Raw genomic sequence first — 25,766 nt, forward strand, 5'->3', positions numbered from 1 at the left:
TTGCCTGTAGTCTTTACATTTAAATACTATTTATATAATAATATAACATTAATATTACATGTTTCAATATTATTGTGAAATGTGAAGCTCTGTATCGGGGAAAGGGGAATGTGAGAAACAAATGCTATTTATTTTAAAAAAATATTTTATATACAATTTGCTGTATATATGAATTTACATTCTCTATATTAGTTTTCATTATTTTTGTTTTTATTATTTTAAATGTCTACGCATAGCCATTTCTGAAACACGAATCATTTTAAGATCAAAAAGAACTTAAAACAAACTACAATTTCTCATTTATTTGCTCCAAGGATTAAGATAAACGCTGCTTGGCGCCCCCTGGCGGGCGTCAGAGGAACCGCAGCGGAGGACCGTGAACGGGACGCCGGGGTTCTAAGCATCCATCTTTGCCTTGATTCCTCCTCTCCGGCTCAGACGCTGTTTGATCGATTTTACGGTTTATTTGTGTTTTTCGTCGCGCAGATGGCGTCTAATGGTAAGAAACACCGCTACGTGCTCGGACTCTGTCAGCTGCCGGTGACGAGACGTCAGCTAGCAGCTAGCGGCTAATATATGTGTTTAGATGACAGCGAGAAGCCGTGGTGCTATTTATTTTATTTCATTTTCACATTGGAATTATTTACCGTCTTATTGCGCTGTTTGTCCGGTCAGAAGAAAACATCACCAGCTAACGTTGGCTAGCACTGACACGCGTGTTGGTTCCACAGAAGAACCCTGCAGCGGTTTGTTTGTTAGCCTTTAGCTTGCTGTTAGCCTGTTAGCTCGCTTGTGCTACTGACCCAGTTTGTGGTGATGGCGGCCCCGCCTCTCAGGACACTGGCTGCGGACAGGACACGCTCTGAGGAAGTCTGGACGGGGAAAGTGGAGAAATCACCCTTTTTTTGTGGTTTTACAAAACTATATATACGTTTTGAGATCTCTCCATTGATCCAGGCTAGATTGGAATATTTGTAATAATTTAGGATTTGAACCTGCTGTGATGTAAACTAGATGCTAGAAAAAACTCGGAATTTTCCTTTTTTCATATTTTCATAAATGGAGTAAAGGTTGTACAAAATTTAAACTGTGTCTTAAGCCGTCATAAAATCCACCCTGTTCATCTAATCCAGATTTGACAAATCTAAATATAGTAGCCTTTCATGCAATAATATAAAGTCTAGATGTAGAAAAAAGAAAAAAAAAAAGGTGAAATTTCCTCTTTTGTTGTGTTTTCACAAATAATATTGGGTTTCCACATCTCTGAAAAGTTTTTTTAATACATTCTCAGGCTGTTCTGTGTTAGTCGACCTGCTGTGTTGTGTCACAGATGTATTTTAAACTCTCTCCATTGATCCGGTCCAGATTTAACAAGTGTAGGTGTAGTAGTTTTTGATCCTGAACAAGTTTGACGTAGTCTAAAAGATCCAAACCGTTTGTAATTTACTCTATGCAGATAATTCACAGATTTATTTATTTTTACACAAATAAAATAATTTTTCACATCCAGGATCCCTTTGAGAACCATAAATTGGTCAGAAAATGGATGCTTGGTCTGTTAATTGCTCACCTTTTTGTATATATATGCTAGAAGATGACGGCACTATTTTATGACATAATATAACAGATATTTAAATATGTCTTAAATACTTGGGTTGCTAGATCACACTTTATGTTTCCGAAACAAAAACAAGCATCCCACGAATGACATTTCTTGATTATTATCCTTAAAATGTTGTTCTATTTCAATGTTAACACTGTGCTTTGTTTTTTTCACAGATTATTCCCAAACATCGAGCCAGGGGTACGTGATGTAATTCATACATTCACTCAAACACATTGTTTAGGGATTAGTAACGCCCAGTTATGAACTATTTACGTGCTGAACTGGATTAAAACAAGAAAAGTGAACTGTAAGAGTCAGAATTTCTACATATGGAAGAATCTGTACAATATCAGCAGTACTTATGTGTATTTATGTTTATTTTTATGTTTCTACTGATGTTTTTCCAGTTTCCCTTTTACTGTTGTAACACTGTAATTTTCCTCATGGTGGGATTAATACTAGATTACTTTAGATGATCTCTACTGAAACCTTGTGTATATTAATACAAGTAAATTTACTTGTAGAGCCCATTTAAAAGTAAAATTCCATTCAAGAGATGTAAATAGTCAAAAAAAAAGGCAAACAAATAAGATATAAGTACATTTAAAAGTGTGTAACAGAGTGAAAGTGTTCATTCTCAGTGCATAACATTTGTCAACAATGTTTTCTTGGTTGGCGTGTGCAGCTATGGCTCCTATGGTGGAGGAGGTGGAGGTGGTGGTGGAGGTGCTAACCAGGGCTACGGTCAAGCTTCTGGGCAGAGTTACAGCCAGCAGGGCTATGGAGGCTACAACCAGAGCTCCGACAGCAGCTCCGGTTCCTACAACCAGGGAGGTTACGGCAGCTACGGTCAACCACAGTCAGGTAGTGGAAGACAACAATAATAACAATAGTCAGTTTTTTTTCCATTTTGTGGTGTGCTTATCTCTAATTCCATGTTGTTTCTCCCAGGAGGATATGGTTCTCCACCCTCTAACCAGGGCGGTGGTGGCTACAATCATTCCAGTCAGTCCTACAGCTCCGGAGGATACAACAGCAGCAACCAGCCATCCAACATGAGCTACAACCAGCAGTCGTCGTTCTCTGGTTATAGCCAGCAGCCGCCTCCATCTTCATCCTCTGCAGGGTGAGACACCACCAGCCTCTGATTCTACACTCTTAGTTTACTGGCTTAATCCTCATATATGCAGAAGAAGTGTTTCTGGCTATACAAATATTCACCCACTTGGAAGTTTCCCCCCTTCAACAACTTTCAACCTTGAAAGAAGCCCAAATTAAATTCAAAAATTTGAAAAAAAATTAAAAAAAAAAGACTGATGTCAAAGTGAAAACAAAGTAATGTCAGTTTATCAAAAATGTAAAGGGGGAGAATAGATGATTACAGTCAGTATTTAGTAGAGGCACCTTTGGCTGCAGTTACAGCATTGAGCCTGTGTTGGTCTCAATCAGCCTGAACATCTGGATGCTGCTGTTTTACCTCATTCTTCTTTGCAAAAATGTTCAAACTCTGTCAGGTTACACAGGGATCATGAGTAAACAGACCTTATCAACTCCAGACACAAATTCTCATTTGGATTGAGGTCTGGGTTCTGACTCGGCCACTTCAGCACATTCACCTTGTTGTCTTTAAACCACTGAAACAAATCTTCTCCCAAGTTACACTTCTGTTACAGACTGCATCAGGTTGTCCTCCAGGGTTTCTCTATACTTTACTGGCTTCACTTTACCCTCTACCTTTACTAGTCTGGTAGGGTCTGCTGTCAAGAAGCATCCCCACATCATGATGCTGCCACCTCCATGCTTCACAGTGGGGATGGTGTGTTTGTGATGATGTGCAGTGTTTGGCCTTTGACAAACATAGTGTCTAATCTGACTGACAAAAAGCTCAATTTTGGTCTCATCAGACCAAAGAACCTTCTTCCAGTTGACTTCAGAGTCTCCCACATGTCTTCTGGTGAACTCTAGTCCAGATTTAATATGAACTTTTTTCAACAGTTTCTTTCTCTTTGTCACTCTCCCATAAACCTTTGACTGGTGAAGAACAGACAACACTTATAAGTAGTTGTAATAAGTTGTCTGACCAGTCTCAGCTGCTGAAGCTTGTAACTCCTTCAGAGGAATCATAGGTGTCTTGGTAGCCTCAGTCACTATCAAATTCTACAGATGTGCTAAGATGCAGCTGCTGTGTTTCTAGTATTTTAATGCTTCTCTTCTCCGCCTTTCACAGCTATGAAGGCAACTCTCCAGCCTCCGGCTACAGTCAGCCACCAAGCAGTGGGCAGAGTGGTGGAGGTTATGGCAGCAGTGGAGGTCAGCCTGGTGGCTACGGAGGCAGTGGAAGCCACCAGCCACCATCTCAACATGGAGGAGGTCACTACAACCAGCCGCCGAGCTACAACTCTCCTCCTCCACCAAGCTACAGCCAGCAGAGCCCGTATGGTCAGAGTGGAGGTGAGGGTGAAGGTAGCTTTGTATGTTTTGTTTGTTTCCTGTGCCAAATTCCACTACTCAGTCACATTTTTTCCTCACTGTGGTTCCATTTTTCACTGCAATTTAAAGTCCTGCACCTCTTTGGAAACAGAAAAGCCGTGAAGAAGGAGAGAGAACTCAGAAATGTTTTCACCATGCCGAATGTATCTTCCCACAGCTTGTTCCTCCTGTACACTGTTCTGCATTTATTATACTGATCCAGGATGTTTAATTTTCCTCTCAGTTTCTTTTGTCGTCCCCTGTTTACTCTGTGGAAACACTTCCCGCAGTTCAACCGAAAACTCCCAGAATTTTTGTTGCATGACTGTTGGTCAGCTGAGTGAGTCGTGGAGAATTAATTTTTATTGAGGAACTCAGAATGTTTTGTTTATTACAGGATCTGGTTGGAGAAAGGTGTACATATTTGCCAGATTATTAATTAATTTTCTATGGACTGGGATGTCACACATGATATGTTCAAAGTTTTTATCGTTTCTGGTTAATATATAGTTTCATTTTGGTGGTTAAGAAAAAAAAAAAGCACCTATCAAAACTGCCGGTGGGTTTTGGGATTCAGGGTGTTAAGATGCTTTCAAGTTTTCTATGAATCTTGTTAAAGTCAGTGTCAATCAACACTTTCCTGTGCTTTAAATCAGATTTTTTATAAGTTCTTTAAGTATTACACTTGCTAAAAGCTCATTTTTGTGGTGAAATTCTCCAATTTTTGAATCTGACCCCTGAATTAAATTGGATTTCATGTTTTTACGGTAACTTTCCTCTCAAACATGCCGATAGATTCTGGGATTCAGATGATTAACCCAAAGATGTTGCACCGATTTTTGCAGCGATTTAAAAACAACTACAAAATCCAAATGGGGGTGACATTTTGAGATCTAATTTTCTGAACGTTCTCTCAGGATATGGAGATGAAAGCCCGCCGATGAGCGGAGGAGGAGGAGGAGGAGGAGGAGGAGGAGGTTACAGCAGTCCTGATGGAGGTTACGGAGGCCAGGAGGGCCGTGGTGGAAGAGGACGTGGAGGTGCGTTTGGAGGTCGCGGTGGCGGCGGATATGATCGCGGTTTTGACCGAGGCGGCCGAGGTGGACCAAGAGGAAGAGGAGGGATGGGGTAAGTGTTTAAATATCACCATTTCTGTGTTAGTAGGTGTCTGGAGTCCACTGACTCAGTACTGTAATACATGTAAATGTCAGGATTCACACGGAGCTATACATGTAGACGGAGAGAAGGTCGTGATCCATATTTCTACACTGAAAAGAAGGTCATCGAGGGGAAATTTCCCATCATCCCTCATGCTTTGAAGGGAATGTAATCCTGGGTGTTGCTAAATTACCACAAAGCACTTTGTTTTCTGTCTGCAGTACCGACTGCACAGGTCTTGGTTTCCTTTTAAATGGCACCTTTGATCGGTGAACATACAAATACAGAAAAGTCCTGTGCAGTAACATTGGGTATGTGTCCGCTGACGGTGGAAAACATGAAATCGATAATGGTCAAGTACCAAAAAATACCAGAGCAAGAATCATTATTATTGGTCCCAAAATCTACAATCAATACAAGCTGCTAATATAGGATGAGGGGAAGATAAAATCATCATCCAGGCCTTGTCTGAGTACATTTTATTACCACTGAGGGATTTTATTTGTCCAATCACATGCTTGTTAAAACATACCTGTGAGTTCACGCACAGAAGGAGTGTTTATTAGACCTAACATGAGAATAATCAGTTCTTAAAATTTGAAAGTTTACATTGGTTGTTTGGTATCGATGCCCAGATTCATAGTGCCGACACCCAACCGGTCACTGCCTGGATACTGAGACTGCATGATGTAGTACAAATAAATATCATTATTACAAAAAAACAGATAAAGATTAATGACAAAAAAAGTAAAAATGCATAACACAGTTCAGTAATAATAATACCATACAAGGTCTGTAAATAATTTAAATTACTGCTCACTCTACTAGATGCATCATATCTACTGTTGGAGGATCACCTCTCAGGTGTTTGATCAGATCACATAAAATGCAATCGGCTTACAAAAGGAAACTGTACAGGTACTAGACATGATCACCTGTGTTCAAGCACAGCATCAAGACAGTGTTTCAAACACTGTACTGTGCTGTAAACTGGATAAATGCCGCAGTTAACAAAATATCATGTGGATGTTTATCAGATGGAAGTTTTTGCTATTGGATCATCATAAATTTAAGGTTCTTGGGTTTGAATGCTGGTCAGAAAACAACCATGTCATCAAAGTCTACATTATGATTATTACCACCAAAGGCACAATTATTTGAAGTCACAGTTAATGTGCAATATTGACTCGTATGCATCCTGAAAAAAGGTTCCTTGAATGAAGTGCTGCAGCGTGAACCTGAGTAAATGACAGTGTTGGGTCAAGTAATTACGATTAAATGAATTACTATATGTATTTCTGAAATCCTGCAAAATTCTTCAAAAACTATGAGGCCACTGTCAGGTGCAGACATAAAATACAGGTTAATCCTAACAGGTGATACAGTCCTTGTAAAAAGTATGAAAAGTAAATCCTGGCGGACATCCTGATGATGAAGGGGGTGAAGATTTTTTATAGGTACTATATAGAGCTCATCTGGCCTGGGAGTACCTTACAGCCCCAAGGAGAAGCTGGAAAGTGTTTGTGGAGAAACGGACTTCTAGAATGTCCTGCTTCACCTTAGAGCAAGAAAATGAACAGATGGATGGACAGCAGGCTAAAATACATGAGAATTTCCTTTAAGAAAGAAAGACAGAAAAAGTTTACATACGCTTGTAAAGGCCATGTTTATCATGGCAGACTTGAGTTTCCAATGACCCCTTTAACTAATTTTCTATGGTGAAATCACTGAAATACATGGATCTTTGTCACAAAAAACAATCATGTATTTTGATTCTTTGATCATTTTATTAGAGGTTGTATTAGAAAGAAGTTCTTCCTCTAGAAGCAACACATTAAAGCTCAACTGATGTTTGCTGCTGATCACATGGACAAAGAAAAGACCTTCTGGAGGAAAGTTCTGTCGTCAGATGAAAAAAAAAATAAATCAAGCTTTTTAGCCACAATGACCAGAAATATGTTTGGAGTCGAGAAAGTGAGGCCTTTAACCCCAAGAACACCAAACCTACTATCAAACACGGTGGTGGCAGTATCATGCTCTGGGACTGTTTTGCTGCCAGTGGAACTGGTCTTTTCATAAAGTAAATGGAATCATGAAGAAGGAGGAGGATTACCTCCATATTCTTCAGGAAAACCGGAAATCATCAACCAGAAGGTTGGATTTTGGACACAGTTGAGTGTTTCAACAAGACAATCGCCTCAAACACACATCAAAAGTGTTTAAAGAAATGGTTAAATCAGGCTACAATGAAGGTTTTAGACTGGTCTGCCCAGAGTCCTGACATCAAGAACCTGTGGACTGTGATGAAGAAACAAGTCTGTGTCAGAAAGACTACAAATTTAGTTTAACTGCACCAATTCTGTCAAGAGTAGGGTCAAGGATAAAGAAAAATTCACGAGTGTTATTGTTTGTTTGTTTGCTTGTAAGTAACAAAGACCCATGTGTTTCAGTTGTTCCATCATAGAACATTCAGAGTTATTGGAGTCATTGGAAACCAAAGACTGACATAATGCTGCTCATGACTGTATAGAAATGCAGTAATACAGAGAAATAGATGATGGGTCGGGACAAAAGTATACAAAACCAACAAATTATTGAGAACAGAACAGAGACAATTCGCAGAACAAAGATTTTGCAAGAACATCGTGACTGAAAGATTGAAGCAGAAATCGTTATGGTAAGTTAATGGGTTTGCTTCTAGAGCTTTATTATGTATCGTGTACTTCTTTGTAACCTCATAATGTCGGTGACAAACTGCCATGTCATTGTGTGTTCTTTCATCCATTATGCACTTAAATCTGCTTCCCTGTTGAGTCATCACAGTATCCTTTAATCAGGCAGGTAGAACTGTGCACTAATTATCTGAGTGTTGGTTAACAAAAACATTCTCAAAGTAGCATTTGGGTGATGTTGGTTTAAAGTTTGAGAATGGAGGAACGTGCAAGTGTGTGTAAGAAGCAACTGGTGCTTGTGTTTTTATACCAGATATGACGTTCTGGTATAAAGAAGTAAAGTATTCAGACCTCTTTGCCTTTCGGCCACTTTACTGGTATAAAAGTAATTTCAAATTGATAAAATTGAGCTTTTCCCATCAATTTACACTCAATAAATCGTAACGATGAAGTGAAAACAGCACAATGAAGTGCAAGAAGTGAAGGAATCTGTATACTTTCTGAAGAAACTCGACTGTTTCAACCGTTTTTAGTGTAAAATAAAGGCAACGGTGTAATTCAAGCACGAATTGGGCCAAAACTGAAACTATTTGATAGATCATTTTGCTTTACAAAGAATCCAGCTAATCTGCCCAGTAAACCTCCACAAGCTTCACAGTTCAAAGCCAATTTGGTGTTTTTCCTCTTCACGTATGTCTTTTTCTCTACAACAACTTGCTAAAAATGTGTTTCCACTGCGAATAAACTGTGGCCTTCCCGACTAACCGGCCACAGTATTTTCCCATCGCCTGCCTTCTCACCATCACCCTCCCAAGCAGCCCTTACAGGATCACTGTGTCATACTCTGCTTTAATCAATCTTTGAATCTTCTCCTAGGCTTTTACCTTCTTCTCCACGCTGGCTTTCTGCTCTTAAGCCATCATTAGAGGAAACTGTAACATGGGGAAGCCTACAGACAGTTAATAGCGTTATTTAAGTTGGAGGAAATAATAATTAAAACGCAAATAATTTGGGAGAAAAGCCTCAAACACCTGGGATGTGCTGCAATTTGTGTAAAGGTTGTCTGAGACCAAAAAAACAGTTCAAAGCACCCACAGAGGGGTCAAAGGTGTTAATGTTTGGGTTGGTTAATTGACAAAAAAAGCACAAAAGTTGACATAAATGGTACATACAAGTTTATAGAACTTGTGGGTAGAAAACTTCCGTGTGTCAAGACGAGGTCTTTAAAGTGGCCTCTTGTCCTTGAGGTGTTTTAATGAGAATGGAGGGTTCATAGTGCCAATGAAGAGGGGTGGGTTTACCGAAGAGACTGAAGGTTACCCACAACCCAACAGAGAAATCGCTGTCAGCTCCAGCCTTCAATGCGTTTTTCTCTTCCTCTTCATCAGAATGGGCGATCGTGGAGGATTCAATAAGTTTGGTGGTAAGTGACAAAAAAATAAAACTCTTGAGAGAAAAGGTTTGTTGAGTTTGAGGAGTCAAAGCTAAAGGGAAGGGAGCTGGAAGGTGGTTGAAGTGTGTGGTTTATACTGCTGCAAACGGAGAGAAACATGCTGATGAGATGAGCAGCACATTAAGGTTTCCAAATGAGAAACATGAATACAACAGTGGAGGGTGAAACGTTGGGCTGTACAGGTAAGAACAGTGTGTTTAGATGTGGAGTGTGGTTCAAAATGCCCAGAAGAGGGAGTTGTCGGCTTCATTATATCTTAAAAATGCAGTTCTGCTGCTCCTCAGGCTTCCATCTTTGGTATTTCAGGGTGTGTGAATGTTGTTGATGGAAGTCTTCGCTGGCGTTGGGGAAATTTATTGCCGATGTTTGATGAATGCAACAAAAGAATTGAGATAAGACAAGTGTCAACAATTTTAATATGATGCAGATTAACCCTCTGAACTCCAAAATCCTCAGATAGGTTTAAAATGTTTATTTTCTTTGCTTTTTTTTAAGCAAACTGTAAGAACAGAAAAAGTCACAATTTTTAGCTTTCCAGGAGTCTTCAAAGTTGTCATGAGTGATGGACGTGTCTGTCAAAAAATCCCATTATTTTGCATGTCTCAAAAATAATCAAAGATGAACAGTTTGCACCAGATTCTGGATAAAACAAAAAATTCTGCGCTCTTCAATGCATCCAAGAAACCATGGCTGACTCTGTGAAGCTGTGACGTGAGGAAAACGAAGAATACACAGAAAGATTTATCAGATTTTCAACTTTCTGATGGTTTTGAACAAAACGTGTGACATGTGGTTGTCAGAAAAAGAAACAAAACAAGTCTAACCTTAAAATCATTCTACTCTGTCTAGTTTGAAAGCTACCAAAAATTAATTTCTCTGCTCAGATTCTGTAAAAAACAAACAAGCAAACAAACAAAAAAACCCCCCAAACAATTCAGAGCTCTACACAACTAATTCTCCATGCCTGCCTGACTCAACTTTGACCAACATTCATGTGACAAAAATTCAGAGAGTTTCCAGGTGAACTGCCGACAGTGTTGACACAGAACAGAGAGGAGACAACAAGAAAAAAATTAAACATACCGGATGAATAGAATAATTGCAGCATGGCTCAAAAACAGTATACAGAGGAGCAAGTTGCTGGAACATACATTCAGCATGGTGAGACATCTTTGAAAGACACCAAATGAAATGACACCAAAACAAGAAAAACTGTCACGTTTTCAACCTTGAATCATGTGTGACTTCTGGTTCAGTTTCCTTTAACCACATTCTTTAAAACACTAAAGAATCTTAGCTCTTTGCAGCAACTACGAAGTCGTGACTGACTCAGCTGTGACCAACAGTCAGGTGACAAAAAGTGTTTTCAGGTGAACTGCAGGAAGTGTTTCCACAGAGCAGAGAGGAGACAAGTATGGAAACAAAATCAAAATGTAAATAGTTAAATATCCATCACATGTGGATGAAGCTACATGGAGTTCAGAGGGTTAAACAGATAAAATTACCATTTATGTTCTGAAGTCGGAAGAAATTGTCTTTATTTCCTGCTACTAACACAGCAGTAAAACCTGAAGGATGTTTCTGTTGTGCTTTTCAAAGATGATTTATACAAACTGGTTGCACAGCTGGGACATACCAGTTCCCGAACATACTGTGCTGTAAATGATGTAAGGCTTGTGGTCCGTTGGAACAATAGATCTATTGTCATCAATCACAAAGCAGTAATTCTACAGAACTGTTTACGGTTTACGGTTGGAAGGTTTGAAGAGTAACCTGTGGGGCAGATGAAGTCAACATTATTCAGCTTGAAGTAGCTTTTGAAAAAGAAGTGGAGTTGGTTCAGGTGCACTTGTGTTGTCATTCATGTCTGCAATAGTTGTGTCAAAGTGTACAGCATTTGTCAAAGACATTGTTTGTTGCTGGAAACATCTGCAGGAAGACTTATTTTCTGGACTCATCGGTTAGTTGTTGGGTCTATAAAAAGTGACAATTGAAATACTTTTATATGTTACAGCTCACTATTTTGCAAACATTTTTTTCTTCTTTTTGGACTTTTTATTGCCTTTTTTCCCCCTCCACAATTGTGTCAGTCAGGGCTGCAAAGGTTTAAAAATCCACCGAAAACTCTAAAGATAATTGATCGATAAACCACCTAAATTTGCTTTTCAAGCAAACTGTTGATGGTTTTGATGGTTGCAGCATTAAATTGCAGGAGGAGTAAAAGCAGCATTTTCCATCCATCCATTATCTACACACCGCTTAATCCTCACTAGGGTCGTGGGGGGCTGGAGTCTATCCCAGCTGACTCAGGGTGAAAGCAGGGGACCCCCTGGACAGGTCACCAGTCTATCACAGGGCTACACTTAGAGACAGACAACCAAGCACACTCACATTCACACCTACGGACAATTTAGAATCACCAATTAACCTCAACATGTTTTTGGACTGTGTGGGAGGAAGCTGGAGAACCCAGAGAGAACCCACGTTGCACGTGTCCTGAGTCAGCCCTCAGTTTACTGTCAGAAAATATTCACATTTAAGAACCTGCGATCACAGTTTAGACCTTTTTTTTCCCTTAAAACTTTACAAAAATAGATTATCAGAATAGCTGCTGATGAATTTATTGGTTGATAACTAGTAATTAATTGTACCAGTTCTACTTGAGATTAAAAAGAAAATCAACTTTCATTAACTGACAGACAGAAAATGAGTTGCTAAAGGAGATCTGAGTTATTCAAAGGGAACTTTATAGTTGTGGATTGATGAAAAATGCTAAGTAAATGTAATACTGTTGCTTTTTAGCCAAAAAATGTCATTTTAATTTAAAAGCTGTCAAGTTGTCATTTAATTGTTTAGCTCTCCTGTGTACCTGTCATTGTATATGTCGTTAGTAATGCTGATTAAAGACAAAGGGTTGTTGCACAGACAGACAAAATATCTAAGAATCATTAGAATTAGAGAGAAATTTGTCATGTAACTGTGAAAGATGTGTCTTTTGCAGTTTTTAGTGTATATACAGCTAGACTGTTATAAAATCTTGTATATGTAAATATTCTAAATGTGTCAAATGAGGCTTAGGACGTGGAGAGGTCAGAGGAAAAAATCCTCTGATTTTTCTGGTGTTGTGACTGCAGATGTTTTTGCCTGAATGTTGAAGCTGGAGAAGTGTATTTCTGGGTTGGTGAAGCTCCTCCATTATCCTCCAAGTTCTGGTCCTGAGTGTAGATCTGATGGTGTATTGCTCTGTGGGGCAGCTGATGATGCCTCCTGTTTGATTGGAAGCTATTTTAGACTCCCAGAGACACATGAGCAACAGAAACATCATAAAAAGGAACAAATCACCAAACCGAGGGAAGGCCAATGTGAGGAAATCCCTTCATAGCAAAAGTTTTGGGCAGAGTTTCTAGTCGTAAAGTTTTTGTTTGAGCCAAGTTGGAATCTTGCCATTGCATTGAAAATCCTAAATAGTTTGTGCCTAAAAATGTATACAAACTAATAAAAGATGTGTCAAATTATGTATTCCAAAGCATTCATTTAGTGTGAGGGACAGTTGGAAATTAATTTATGAATAAATGAGTTTAAAGGTCAGTTTGGGCTTTCTGCAGGCCTACAGGGTCTATGTTACGAAGATTTCATCATCTGCTGATCTAAACTTGTTAAAATTGAAGGCTTGTTGTTGTTATTATGTCGAGAGACTATGAGTGAAGTTTCATCCACACCCTTTATAAGAGTCGAAATTAAAGTAAACGCTGCAGGACTGGATGGGCTTTGATTTGTATATGCTTTCCATCGACGATGCCCAAACACAATAGGAAGTTCTGAATTCTCCAGAAGTCCTGTGCTACGTTCGACTGAACCCGAGTGTGACAGATATTGCAATTTGATTTGTGATACGATCTTTTACAGTCAAACTTCAGTCCAGTGAGCATTACCGTAATATATCATCAAAAGTGTCACACAAAAGGAACAGTTTGAATTGTAAAACCACTGACGCGACAGTTTAAACCCCGGGTCAGACATGCTGCATCATGTTCAGTCCTATGCCAAACCACTGTGCTTTGGACAGGAAGACAACAAACTCCAGCACACCTCAGAAATAGTTACTGTCATGATGCTTTAGCCACAACATAAAAGCCACTGATAGGTGACGCTAAAAGTATGAATTCAGTATTTTGTTGGGAAACCGTGGATCCTGCATTCATTTGGATGTTACTTTGACAGTAGCAGGAGAAAGATTGTTCTTGCATGTTTTTTTTTAAACATAGTGTCCTTTAGCTTCACTTGGTCCGCCAGTGTTCAAGCTTCACTGTCCCTTCATGGAAGACGGTCACATCTTGACCCTCCAGATACTCCTCAACAGCATGCATGACGTCTTCACGACAACAGGCACATTGTCCTGGAGCAACAGCAGCTAGCTCCGAGCTTCCCGCTTCTTTTTATTTGATTACATTGAACATTTGTGTTTTTGTGGACAGTAATATAAGGCTGTATAGTGTACAGTTATACCCAAATAGGTGAGTTAAGCCCCTTGATTCCAGGTGAGGAGTTAAGTACCGTCGTATAACCCAACATGTCAGCAGCTTTCCCCAGCAGGACGATGTTCCCTGTTGCACTGCAAAAACAGTTCAGAAACAAGGGACACAACAAAGAGCTCAAGGTGTTGACATGGCCTCCAAATTTCTCAAATCCCAATCCAGTCAAGCATCTGAGTAATGTTGAGTAGTGTTGGAACAAGCCTGATCCATGGAGACCCACTGGACCCAAAGGATCCAACGTCCCAGTCCTAGACACCGCAGGACAGCCTCTTGGTTGGTTGGTTGGTTGGTTGGTCCCAATTCCATGACTCGACAGATCAGAGTGTTTAGGCAGCACAAGAAGGACCTACACAGTGTCAGGCAGGTGGTTTTAGTGTTGTGGTTGATTGGTGTATCATGTGGCATCAATGGAGCTGCAGAAGTCAGCTTACAGAGATGCAGAAACCACAAACTGTCCCTCAGATACCTGTTTACATCTGTCACAGTGACACAGTACCGCCATGGAGAAGGTGAGTCATCTACTGCTGCTGCTGCCTGGTCAGTTTTCTGAGTTACACAGTTTAAAGTAAGGAGTCAATTTTATTGCCAAGTAGGTTTTCCCATGTGAGGACTTACACGTGGTGACTTGGTGCAAAACAGTAAGCACTGAAAAAGCAAGTGTTGCAATTCAATACACAGCAAGTTTTACGAGTCAAATCAACCGAAAGTGGAGCAAATCCAAGGAAATATAAAAGTAGTAAAAAGTAGCAATAATCTCTGAGAAATGCGTTGCCTGGTGTCACCTCTTGTCTCAGTTATTACATAAGTTGGTTGTGTTGGTGCTCAGGTGTGGTTCTTACGAATCAAGCTGTCGGTGACGCAGCATAAATCTCTAAAAGGTCACAGGACTTAATGCACCAGAGAACTTCTACAGTGTCGCGGTTAATCTCTGAAAACACTGGAGGTTGGTTTTACGATCTGTTCAGTTCTCAGAATGACAAACATGGTGTTCTTGTTCCCAAGATGTATGTTGGGGCAAACTCTTCGAGTCTTTTGTTAAGCTACGTGAAGCTGACAAAGGAATCAATGAATGACAAGGATCACTGTCAGTAAATACAGCTATTGTGTTTCACTGTGCTGGACTTGGTGCCAAGAGTTGGTAAAGTTTGTGCGAAAGGATTTGCAACAACATAAGTGCATTGAATTCAAGAGCCGACCTGCAAGGCTCCGGGTCAGATTTATTTATGGAGGTGATTACGAATGAAAAGGCGACTTTGAGATGCACAAAATCCACTTGTATGGTAAATCTTGTTTATGAGATTTAAAGATGACATCAGGCACGTGTTGAGATGATCATGAAGGCTGTGGCGTAATAATTACATGGTGGAAACAGGATGTTAAAATGTTTTGTTCAAGGTTGTTACCTGCAGAGCAACTAGAAGCTTAATGGTGCTACAGTTTGTGTCTGAACATAGTGTGAATGAAAGGAATGAGCTGTTAGAATGATGGCTATTTAAGTGGTTTAACAGCTGCTTGTTTCCACAACTAATGTCTGTTTTTGTCCTTTTAAGGACCACGAGACCCGGGACATGGACATGGAGGCCCCGGCTTCAGTAAGTTTTCTTTTGTTGCTGTACAAAGCACTATTATTATGTTATGTTTTTTTTTTTTTTTCACCTGCGTCTGACAGAACGGAAGCATAACTGGCTGCACAACAGGACATATTTCCTTGAAACTTGACAGGAATGTTTGAAAGTGATAGATTTATTGTCCTGTCTGTCTAACCTTTTAACATTTTACCTCATACAAACATCTTCTGTTACATTTTCTGACATGTTTATGAACATTCCTTGACCTTAAAGTTAGAGTTTGAGGAACAGTAAACTTTACTTTAGAAACATAACACAACCTGCCTTTAGCTTTCCCTCCAAAGCCAATGCCTGAGTGTAGTCTATGTAATACCCTAGAAAAAGATGAGGGGTGTTCCAGTGAATGGTGTGTCAAATGCAGCATGTCTAAAATACCAGGATGTTTGCAGCCAGTATGCTTTTCTGGTTATTCTTACCCACAGTCCTTAGTATGAACAAGCTTGAGCTACCTAAAGCACAATGACAGATGACATCTCATTTCACATGACAAACTGCAGCAAACAAGTGAGTGAAACTGTCAAACCTTAAGGTGCTTTGCTATGATATGTTAGTTTGAGTCAATTGCACGTGTTCTCCATAAAAAGTATGCACGTTGTACGAACAGCTGCAGTGTATACTGAAAGTAGAAATACAAAAGTGTGAATCTCCTGATCAAGTTTACTATTGTTTTTTTTTTTTTTGCCCCCGATTCAATTAGCGATATTTAGTATTGGTTATCTCCTGATTCAGAATCCCAGTCTGAAAATACACACTTCAAGTGCAATAAAGTTATTAAAATCAGTCCAGTGTATATTGACAATACAATACATCTGCAATGCATTTAGAAAAATAATAGATTTCTGTATTTAAGCTGTTTCTCAATATTGTTTTTATATTACACAATAATAAGGTAAGCCTATCAACAAACTTTCACAGGTCCACTCAGTGCAGCATCAGTTTTTTATGAACAAAATAACCAAGCACACAAAGTAAAATAAGTCATCCTAAACAGCTCTTACTATGACTTAATTTAGTGCTGCAACACAGCAGTAAAACTAGAAAATACAATCAAATTCCATTTCAGGGTAGTGTTAATCAACAGTTTAACATTCACAGTCACAATTAAAAATAACAAATTCGCTTAGTGCAGCACTATAGTAAAGCTGCTAAAAATGAACAGATCAGATTTTACCATTTACCTTTGGTTTCACTGCTGGTCAGGCTTTAAGAAAGGCTAAATCATCTGTACGTGGTGTGTTCCATCTAAAATGCAGGTTTAATAGAAGTTCACAGTGATAATTCATTTTCATTGATCAGAAATGGATCAAAGCAGTGTAGTAGGTGAACATGTGATGTCCAGTGTTGCTTTATTAACATCCCCTTGTATTGTGTCCCAACAGTGCCAGACCAGGATAACTCTGATAATAACACCATCTTCGTACAAGGCCTGGGAGACGACTACACTGTCGAATCAGTGGCTGACTTCTTTAAGCAGATTGGAATCATTAAGGTAACTCTCCACTGCTTCACACTGCTCAGATTCTAAATATATCCATCCATCATCGATACACTGCTTAATCCTCACTAGGGTTTTGGGGGGCTGGAGTCTATCCCAGCTGACTCAGGGTAAAAGCAGGGGACACCCTGGACAGGTCACCAGTCTATCACAGGGCTACACTTAGAGACAGACAACCAAGCACACTCACATTCACTTATTATGCAGATGACACTCAACTTTTGGTTTTATTGGGTATCTCTGTAGAAGTTTTGTCAGGTGTTCACCTTGCTATGTAAAGTGCCTCGAAATGACATGTTTTGTCAACTGGCAGTTTGTAAATAAAACTGAATTGAATTGTATCCTTCAGATCATTGTCTTGCTGGAAAACAAACCAGAGTTGACCAAACATATTGTCTAGTGTCACCAGATCAAAGAACTGTCTTCCAGCTGACTTCAGAGTCTCCCACATGCCTTCTGGTGAACTCTAGTTCAGATTTAATATGAGCTTTTAGCAACAGTGTCTTTCTCTTTGACACTCTCCCATAAAGCTTTGACTGGTGAAGAACAGACAACAGTTGTTGTATTAACAGTGTCTCCCATCTCAGCTGCTGAATCTTGTAACTCCTTCAGAGAAGTCATAGGTGTCTTGGTGGTCTCCCTCACTAGTCTCTGTCTTGTAATGCCTTTAGAGCAAGTGTAAGTGTCTTGGTGGCTTCCCTCATTTGTCTTTTTTGTCTTTGAGGATGTCCTGCTCCAGGTAGATTCACCCACGTGTCATATTCCTTCCATTTCTTAATATTGGATTTAAATTGATTCCAAGATATATTCAGTGACTTGGAAGTATTCATCTCCTGACTTATGCAAGCACCGAAACACATTCACTGCACTCAGATGATCTGCATATCACAAACTGTGTGACTTTTAACAATGATTTGCTGCACCTGTAATGAATTAGTTGAGTGACTTTTAAGCGGCTTAAAACCTTTAAGAAACTTTAAAGACTTGCTGACATGAAACTTGAAACCACCAAGCCACCATGCAGCCCATTATAAAATCATTATATAATTTAATGTAATATAGGAGTCTTTACCCTGTAAAATGTGAGTTTTTCAATTTTAATTTGTGTTTAACAGTCTAACAGTTATTTGGAATTTAAAGAAGTTTGACACTTAAACTGTAATTTATGTAAAATGTAAATTAATTGCAGATGCAGGTCTTCAAATTCAGTTTCAACTTGTACAACTATAACTACGTCTGTAATGGACACTGATGAATAGGTGGTATTTGTAGTTGTTTGTTTGTTTTGGTCCCTAAATCTCTTAAACAAACAATTTCTGTTTTGAAATCTAGATTAAATTCTGATTTAGAGGCACATTTTAGACACCTTGAGGCAAATTTCTGCCTGTGTTTGACATCCTCTTGGACCTGGATGGTTCCGTCTTTTGACATGATCCAGTACATGATTAAAGACCTGACTTCTGTCCATGCTCTTAGGTCAACAAGAAGACAGGCCTGCCTATGATCAACTTGTATACCGACAGAGAGACGGGGAAGCTGAAGGGCGAGGCCACAGTTTCCTTCGATGACCCTCCCTCAGCTAAAGCTGCCATTGACTGGTTTGATGGTGAGTTCTTTATCTTCTCTTTTCAGATTTAAGTTTCTGTCTTGTGCTGTTTTAATGTGTCACTGCTGGAATCCACTGTAAATTACATGCATTTAAACTTCCACACTCTGTCAGGCAGAACACTGACTTAATGTATAGTTAGTTTCCCTTTTGTTCTGTTTTATTAAGCTGGACTTGTGATCACATGATTAGTTGCCTGTTGTTTAACTTAAGCCAGAAGTCAAATCTCTGCATCATGTTTTCCTTCTGAAGTGCTGATTCGTATCTCCGCCACTTGTTGAGCTTCTATCATGTGCCACTACAGAGCTCTTATCAGAGAATCACCCAATAATGTTCAGCTTCTTTACTCAGGAGAAAGGAATCAACAGCATGATTGTAGCTGGCTGTTTGCAGCAAATTCTCAGCAGCAGTCATTTCTGACATTAAAACATCAAAAAACTGTGTATCAGCTACTTCCTGATATGGATAAACATTTGAATAATATTTAAATATATTCAAATGTCTGAATAAATTAGCTAAGAATAGGCTCATAGATAGATGTTAGAACGAGTCGGGTAGCTTAAAACATGCTAAAAACAATACATGGTTTAAATATTTAGCTAAATGTTGGCAAAACATAAATGGTATTAATAGTAACCTAAAAGTTGACTAGCAGATAAACGTTTGAAATAGTTAGGTAAAAATGGGCTAATAAATATGTTTGAAATGCTTTACGAAAAGCAGAATAAAGAAGAACTAGTTCAGTTAGTTGGCTAATAGATAAACGGTTGAAACAGCTGAAAGTCCGCTAAAAGATAAAAGACAGCGCTTCATTTCAAATGTTGGTTGTTAGCAGCCTTTCTTCTTTTCCTGTGCTGTGTTTTGTTTTCAAACACCTCCAGGATGTGTCCAATTAGCATGGTCCTAATTGTGTCACAACCAATCAGGATTTTGCTGAGTTCAGGTGGATTAGGCCAGTTTAGACAGTGCTGTTTATTTATTAATGACACAGATCACAGACCAAGTTAAGATTGTCTTCTATTGTCTTCTATTTACAACCTCAGATCACACACACTTCCAAACTTTTTGTGATTTCGTCCACCTGTATTTCTTACTTCACGTCTTTATTTTCCATCACTCCTCCAGGTAAAGACTTCAATGGAAACCCAATCAAGGTGTCCTTTGCCACTCGCAGGGCTGACTTTGGAGGCCGAGGTGGGATGAGGGGAGGTCGAGGACGAGGAGGTGAATCCTTTTCTGTATAAACTTTGAGTGAAAATTACACAGCTCTGTCAAAAACTGCAACCAAATCAGTTTTACATCCACTACAGGTGTCACAATCCGGAGACTAAATCTGGTTTTTGCTCTTCCTTTTTTCACTGTAGCCAAAGTTGAGCATCAATATTATGGGATGTAGTTATGGGATGTATCATAGTTTGAACAGCAAAACTGCAGCAGTTTAATGTCTATGACACAGAGTCATACAAACAATCATTGGTACCATGGATGTGTTTTCTGATAATTCACCAGAGAAAACATTAAAAAGTGCACTTTGGGTAAACTTTCAAGGCTCATATCAGCATTTGTGATAGAACAAGTTAGAGCAAATGAAAGGTCTCATTTTTACCTGCATTTGATACCAGGATCATCTTCTAGACATAATTCCCTCTGTGGAAAAATTATTTTGTCAAATAGTTATTATTCACACTCATAAATGTAGCTTATTCAACTGATTCTGAGGAGGTTGGGGGAGGTACTGAGATAACTGATGGAGCTGTTGGGTTTTAAACGTCTGCACTGTCATTCTGTGTACAGTATGAAGTATTTAAACAGCTCAATTAGCATCATCCCTCACTCACTGCTGTGTTCAGGGCCGATGGGTCGAGGAGGATTCGGAGGAGGTCGAGGTGGAGGTTTCCCAGGAGGCAACGGAGGCAGCGCAGGAGGAGGAGGAGGTGGTGGTGGAGGAGGAGGTGGACAGCAGAGAGCCGGAGACTGGAAGTGTTCAAACCCGTGAGTTTGGTTTGGTGATCCCATTTAATGCTACAAAATGAATTAAAAGAATAAAGCTGAATTTGATGTATTTTTTTTTCACATTTCTCTGCAGCAACTGTGGCAATCTGAACTTCTCGTGGCGTAACGAGTGTAATCAATGCAAAGCTCCTAAACCTGAGGATGCTGGTGGGATGCCCCCCATGGACAGAGGTCTGGTTTTATTAATATGAGAGAAAGACAATGGATGTGTGGATGGTTCTGCTGGCAGTTTATAATTCACCCCCTGTTGTGCTGTCAGGAGGTTACGGAGGAGATCGCAGAGGAGGGTTTGATCGCGGCGGCTTCAGAGGCAGAGGAGGCGACCGAGGAGGCTTCAGAGGAGGTCGAGGAGGCGACCGGGGAGGATACGGACCTGGAAAGATGGACGCCAGGTCAGAAATGTACGAACAGCGCGTCAGCATGCATACAGAAACATTACACAACATAGAACTTAAATCAATACTTTTTCCACTGATTAGTTTGAAATCTGAGTGTAAACCTTGTGCGTTGCCGTTCAGACAGATGTGGGTCATGTGATCGCTGTGTTGTTGTTTCCAGGGGCGACCGCCGACAGGAGCGTCGAGGCCGACCGTACTGAACCTTCCTCCGTCGCTACAAAGACCAGTGTGAGCTCCACACCGGCTTCACCTTTTCTAAACTCCGATTTAGTGTGTAGACAAATGTAACTCTGTCTGTTTTTGTGTTCGCTCTGTGACTCACTCTTTCTGCTCCACGAGGCCTCGTTTAGAAACACTAATTCTGAATCTGAAGTCTGAGACAACAAAGTTCATATAAAAGACTTTACTCTGCAGTTTAGAGGATAAATCTGGTTGACAGACAAACACAAAATATAGCTGTCAGTCTGAAATAAACCAGAATTATCCTTTAACACAAATATATCAACATTAATATGTTTATATCACAACCTGCTGCAACCAACACAAATACTAACATGTGTGTTTTGTTGAAGGAGAAACAAGCTTGTAGTTCAAACTAAAAGGCTTCATCGAACTGTTGAGGTCAGTTTTTAGGGTTTGAGGATATTTTGCGTCCATAAGGTTAAAAATACACATTGTTTTACTATAGTTAATCTATTTGTGCGTTTAGATTTCATTCATAAGGCAAATCTTTCAATGCCATTTTCTCAAAGTGAGCTTTATCCTCGTGTCACTGAAGTGAGGATTTTTGGATCAGACACCACTTTAATTCCTGTTTATATTCTGAAGGTTTTTACACACATCATATATCATTCACGGCCTGATTTATAGAACCTTTTACTCGTAAAAATATGGAACAATAGATTTTGTTCATGACAGTATTTGATAAAAAGAGAGATCCAAAGTCTCTTCTGTATAAACCTGTGATTCTGATATGTCAACAAAATGAAACAAATTCAGACTTTTGAAGCTGCTTTATCCAATGTTTGCATTTCTATTCTGGAGATGAATGCAAATGAGCACATTTTTAATGAAATAATGCTTGATTTTATACTGAAAGATAACATATCAGAAAACATTTTAAAAAACTAATAAGAAAAAGAAATCTTAGTGTAAGAAACCATATCTTTTATGGCATTTTTGCAAAAGGAGGTTTTTGAAGCTGGATTTACCCAGTGTTTAGATTTCTAAAAACAAATGCAAATTAGACTTAAACTACCGGATTTGGATATTTAAACATAAAACTTTTGTGTAATCAGCTGAGGAAGTTTCATGGTGACATCTGTAAGTTCCAACACACGTAGCAACGTCTTACATCAGTCATCTTGTGCGTGGCTGTTTGTCAGTGCGACTTTACGCATTTCAGGATGAAAGTTAAATGTTTAAAGTAAAATTGCTGTCTTGACATCAATCAGGATTCTTCTTCAGACAGAAAGCTGCCTGATTAATAAAATGGAGTGCATGTCTGAGAGGGGTTAGGAGGATTATGTAGCCTTTGGCAGCTGACACTCTCCGTGATTTTTTTCCACTTAAACAATAGAACCAGCTCATATTTCCACTTAACAGCTGCAGTTAACACACGGAAGGTTGTAGCTGTCAGTCGAAGTGCTTCAAACATTTTCTCTTTAAGGTTTTGTCACTTCAGGGACAAAAAAACCTGTCCAGTGGCTCTTTACGCTGTTTGTCTCCTTTGTTAATGCTGGCTGCTAGTGTTCCTTACTTATTAGCAGAGAAGGTAGATGATGAAGGTGATGATGGTCAGACCTGTGGAAGTTCAACCAACTAAGATTTTGCTGTGATGCTGCAGGATTGGAAACTCTTCTTGCCTTTGAACATTGAATCGTGGCCAGTTTAATGAGGTTGTTTGGACGAGTATATACAAAAAAAAGACTCTTTTGTGTTTAAATGACAACAGATATGTCAGTTAGTCAAAAATATAAAATGTAAAATAAGTGATTTACTTAAATAATTCAACACAAGCGCAGCCAGAGGAGTCATCAGTGTCTTGGTGGCCTCCCTCACTCGTCTCGTTCTTGTAATTCTGAAGGAGTTAGAGGTCACCAAGACACCTATCACTCCTCTGAGAGAGTCATAAGAAAGTCAGAAAAGTGAGGGAGGCCACCAAGACATGTAAAACTCTTCTGAAGTAGAAGTCACAGGTGTCTTGGTGGCCGACTTCACTCGTCTATTTCTTGCTTGGTCGCTCAGTTTTTGAAAACAACCTGCTCTGTGCAGATTTACACATCCTTCCATTTCTAAGTGTTGGGTATTTACTGGACTCGAAGGCATATATTCAGATAGATCTGCTTGCGGCGTTGTTTTGTCTTCATGGTGCAGCTCTATCCAGAAGCACTGATTCACCACTGAATGGACCTTCCAGATACAGGCGAAAACAATCACTTATTTTGCACTTTAAAGTCTTTTTTTGCAAATCCTTGTCAGTAAAGCCAAATTAAACTGACAATGATTCAGTGTTTGACTTCAAGGAAATCAACTTAAGGGGAAAACGTAGACGCCGTAGATGCACATTTAAGAAAACTTTTCGCTGTTTTTTTTTTTGTACTTCCATCAACAAACAGGCTAGTTTTACTTAAAGGTCTGGCGTGTAGGATTTAGTAGCATCTAGTGGTGAGGTTGTGCATTGCAACCACCTGAATACCTTCACAGTAAGTTCTTCAAATAAAGTATGTAGTAGAACCTGCATGCCGAGTTCTGAGATTATATAATCACAACAGGTTTGATTTTCAGGTGGTGTTGCACTAATAAAAACATGCGACTCTCATTAGCATTTGAAAGCAGCTACAGCTTGTATTCTTGTCTGACAGCATGAAAAGACTGAATATGCAGAAAGGACGCTCGTGTTTAAAAGCATTATTTATTTTAAGTTATGTTGCTTTTAGAGAATTTCACGTCTCTGTTTGAGTTTGGTTGTTTCTTGTTATTATTTATTTATTCCGGTAGCACTGCACTTTGTACGTCTGTTTAGGATGCCTCAGTTAAATAGAGAATAAAGGCGTGTTAGGATCATTCAGTGAACTGGTTATTGTCGGTCTGTAGGGGAAATAAAAAGCTCATATGGTTGGAAATGAATTGACCTGTTTTGTGTTTGTGACCATGGTTCTTCTTGAATTCAGTGTAAATCTGTTTGAAGAGAGGAGCGTACGATCTTTGAACACCCTGATCTAAAATGCCTTTATGTGGATGACTTAAAATAAAATAATGCAAACGAAAACATTATTTTGCCATCATCATCATCTACATGGTGATTTACTGTGTTGTGCATTTTTCATCAACCCTTTGATGTTTTTCTGAGTCGTAACTCTCAAGCTTAACGTCTCAGGCTTCAACCAACAATTATTTTAATCACTAATAATCAATAGATTGTTTTATTGATTACTTAATGAAACATCTACTCCATAAAACGTCAGAAAGTAAGTTTACAAAGTCCAAATATGACACCCTCAGACATCTGGTTTTTGTCTGAAATCAATTCAATTCAGTTCAATTTTATTTCTTACTATTTTATTTAATTACTTATCATAGTCAGGTGAAGTCCTTATGAATTTAAACAGAGAACCCAACAATCCAAAGTAGTCTTTGGACTCCCTCTGAGCAAGCAGTTAGAAATCAACTCCATAAAATTTATGTTTGATGTTTCATTCGTCCGTGAGTTTAAAGTTCCTTCCTTTAAGCTTTATTCTTTCTTTGTTTCTTTTCACGTCTTCTGGATTCCAAAAGAATCTTCTTGAGCTGCAACGATTAATCAGTCACTTTTCAACTGTTAAATTTATCTGCAATTATTTTGATATTTGATTGCTCAGTGTAAGTAATTTTTTAGGAAGATTCTGTGATTGCAGCTGCTTTTATATAATAATAATATAATAAGAAACTTTATTTGGCACTTTTTAAGAACACAATTTGCAAAGTGCTTTTACATAAAGAAAAAAACAACTTGTATAAAAAGTACAGGCAAGCACTCAAAATATAAAAATACACACAATAAAAATGAAAATGAACAGACGACAAAGAAGATACTGCACGTCTTATTTATGTGAATATTTATCTGGTTTCTCCGTGAAACCGAACGGAATTTCTTTGCGGACAAACTACATTTGTCACGTTGCGATCTGGAAACCACTGACATTTGTCACTGTTTTCCAAACAACTACTTGATTAATCTAGAAAATAAGAATAATCAACTTTAACAGTAATTATTAGTTGCAGCTTCTAAGTGATGTTTCTGTGGGAGAAGAAAGTCCTTAAATAAGCAGAACAGTTTGATTTTCCTGATGATCAAACGCTGTGAACGCAGTGATCTTGTGATCTTGTTCAGGCTAAAGTTGGCAACAAATAAAGAAAACAAATCTGAAATTAAAAACGCCGAGGGAAAGCAAAGACAATGCTTCAGGTCACTGTGGTTTCCCCCGCAGCATTAAAGATGCTTGTCATCGGTGACTTACTTCTGAAAAACTCGTCAGACTCGAGCAACCAGCATCAAAAATCGATGTCAACTGTAACTGTGACCTATTTCTATGAAGGAGGTGTCGTCTCTGCAGTTGTATTTAAGGTGTTTTTGTCGAGACAAGTGTTTCACAGCGTATTTAGTACTTAGAAGTTGTTTTTGTTTTGTGCTTGTGCTGGTTTCCAAATGAAAGTTTTGCAAGACAAAATCAGTCGGCGCTTCTGTGGTTCTT

The 25,766-nt window shown here is 39.0% G+C and overlaps 1 protein-coding gene across 1 annotated transcript; it reads left to right on the top strand.

The window, feature by feature from the left end:
- Positions 1-486: 486 nt before the first annotated feature.
- fus (FUS RNA binding protein) lies at positions 487-24,304 on the top strand. Its single transcript, XM_008290949.1, has 15 exons — positions 487-499; positions 1,780-1,804; positions 2,292-2,470; positions 2,558-2,732; positions 3,834-4,057; positions 4,993-5,203; positions 9,294-9,328; positions 15,444-15,485; positions 16,901-17,010; positions 18,493-18,622; positions 19,748-19,846; positions 20,473-20,614; positions 20,709-20,806; positions 20,895-21,027; positions 21,194-24,304. The coding sequence occupies exons 1-15, from the start codon at positions 487-489 to the stop codon at positions 21,231-21,233; spliced, it is 1,656 nt and encodes a 551-aa protein (XP_008289171.1). The 3' UTR covers positions 21,234-24,304.
- The last annotated feature ends 1,462 nt before the right edge of the window (positions 24,305-25,766 follow it).

The sequence above is a fragment of the Stegastes partitus genome, unplaced genomic scaffold (genome assembly GCF_000690725.1).
Source record: "Stegastes partitus isolate 25-593 unplaced genomic scaffold, Stegastes_partitus-1.0.2 Scaffold704, whole genome shotgun sequence".
Classification (NCBI taxonomy): Eukaryota; Metazoa; Chordata; class Actinopteri; family Pomacentridae; genus Stegastes; species Stegastes partitus.

What these genes read in the sequence shown, in the direction of transcription:
- fus (XM_008290949.1), top strand. An exon ending in AGGATTCAATAAGTTTGGTG is followed by an intron (nt 9,329 to 15,443) that starts GTAAGTGACAAA and finishes TGTCCTTTTAAG; the next exon opens with GACCACGAGACCCGGGACAT. An exon ending in ACATGGAGGCCCCGGCTTCA is followed by an intron (nt 15,486 to 16,900) that starts GTAAGTTTTCTT and finishes GTGTCCCAACAG; the next exon opens with TGCCAGACCAGGATAACTCT.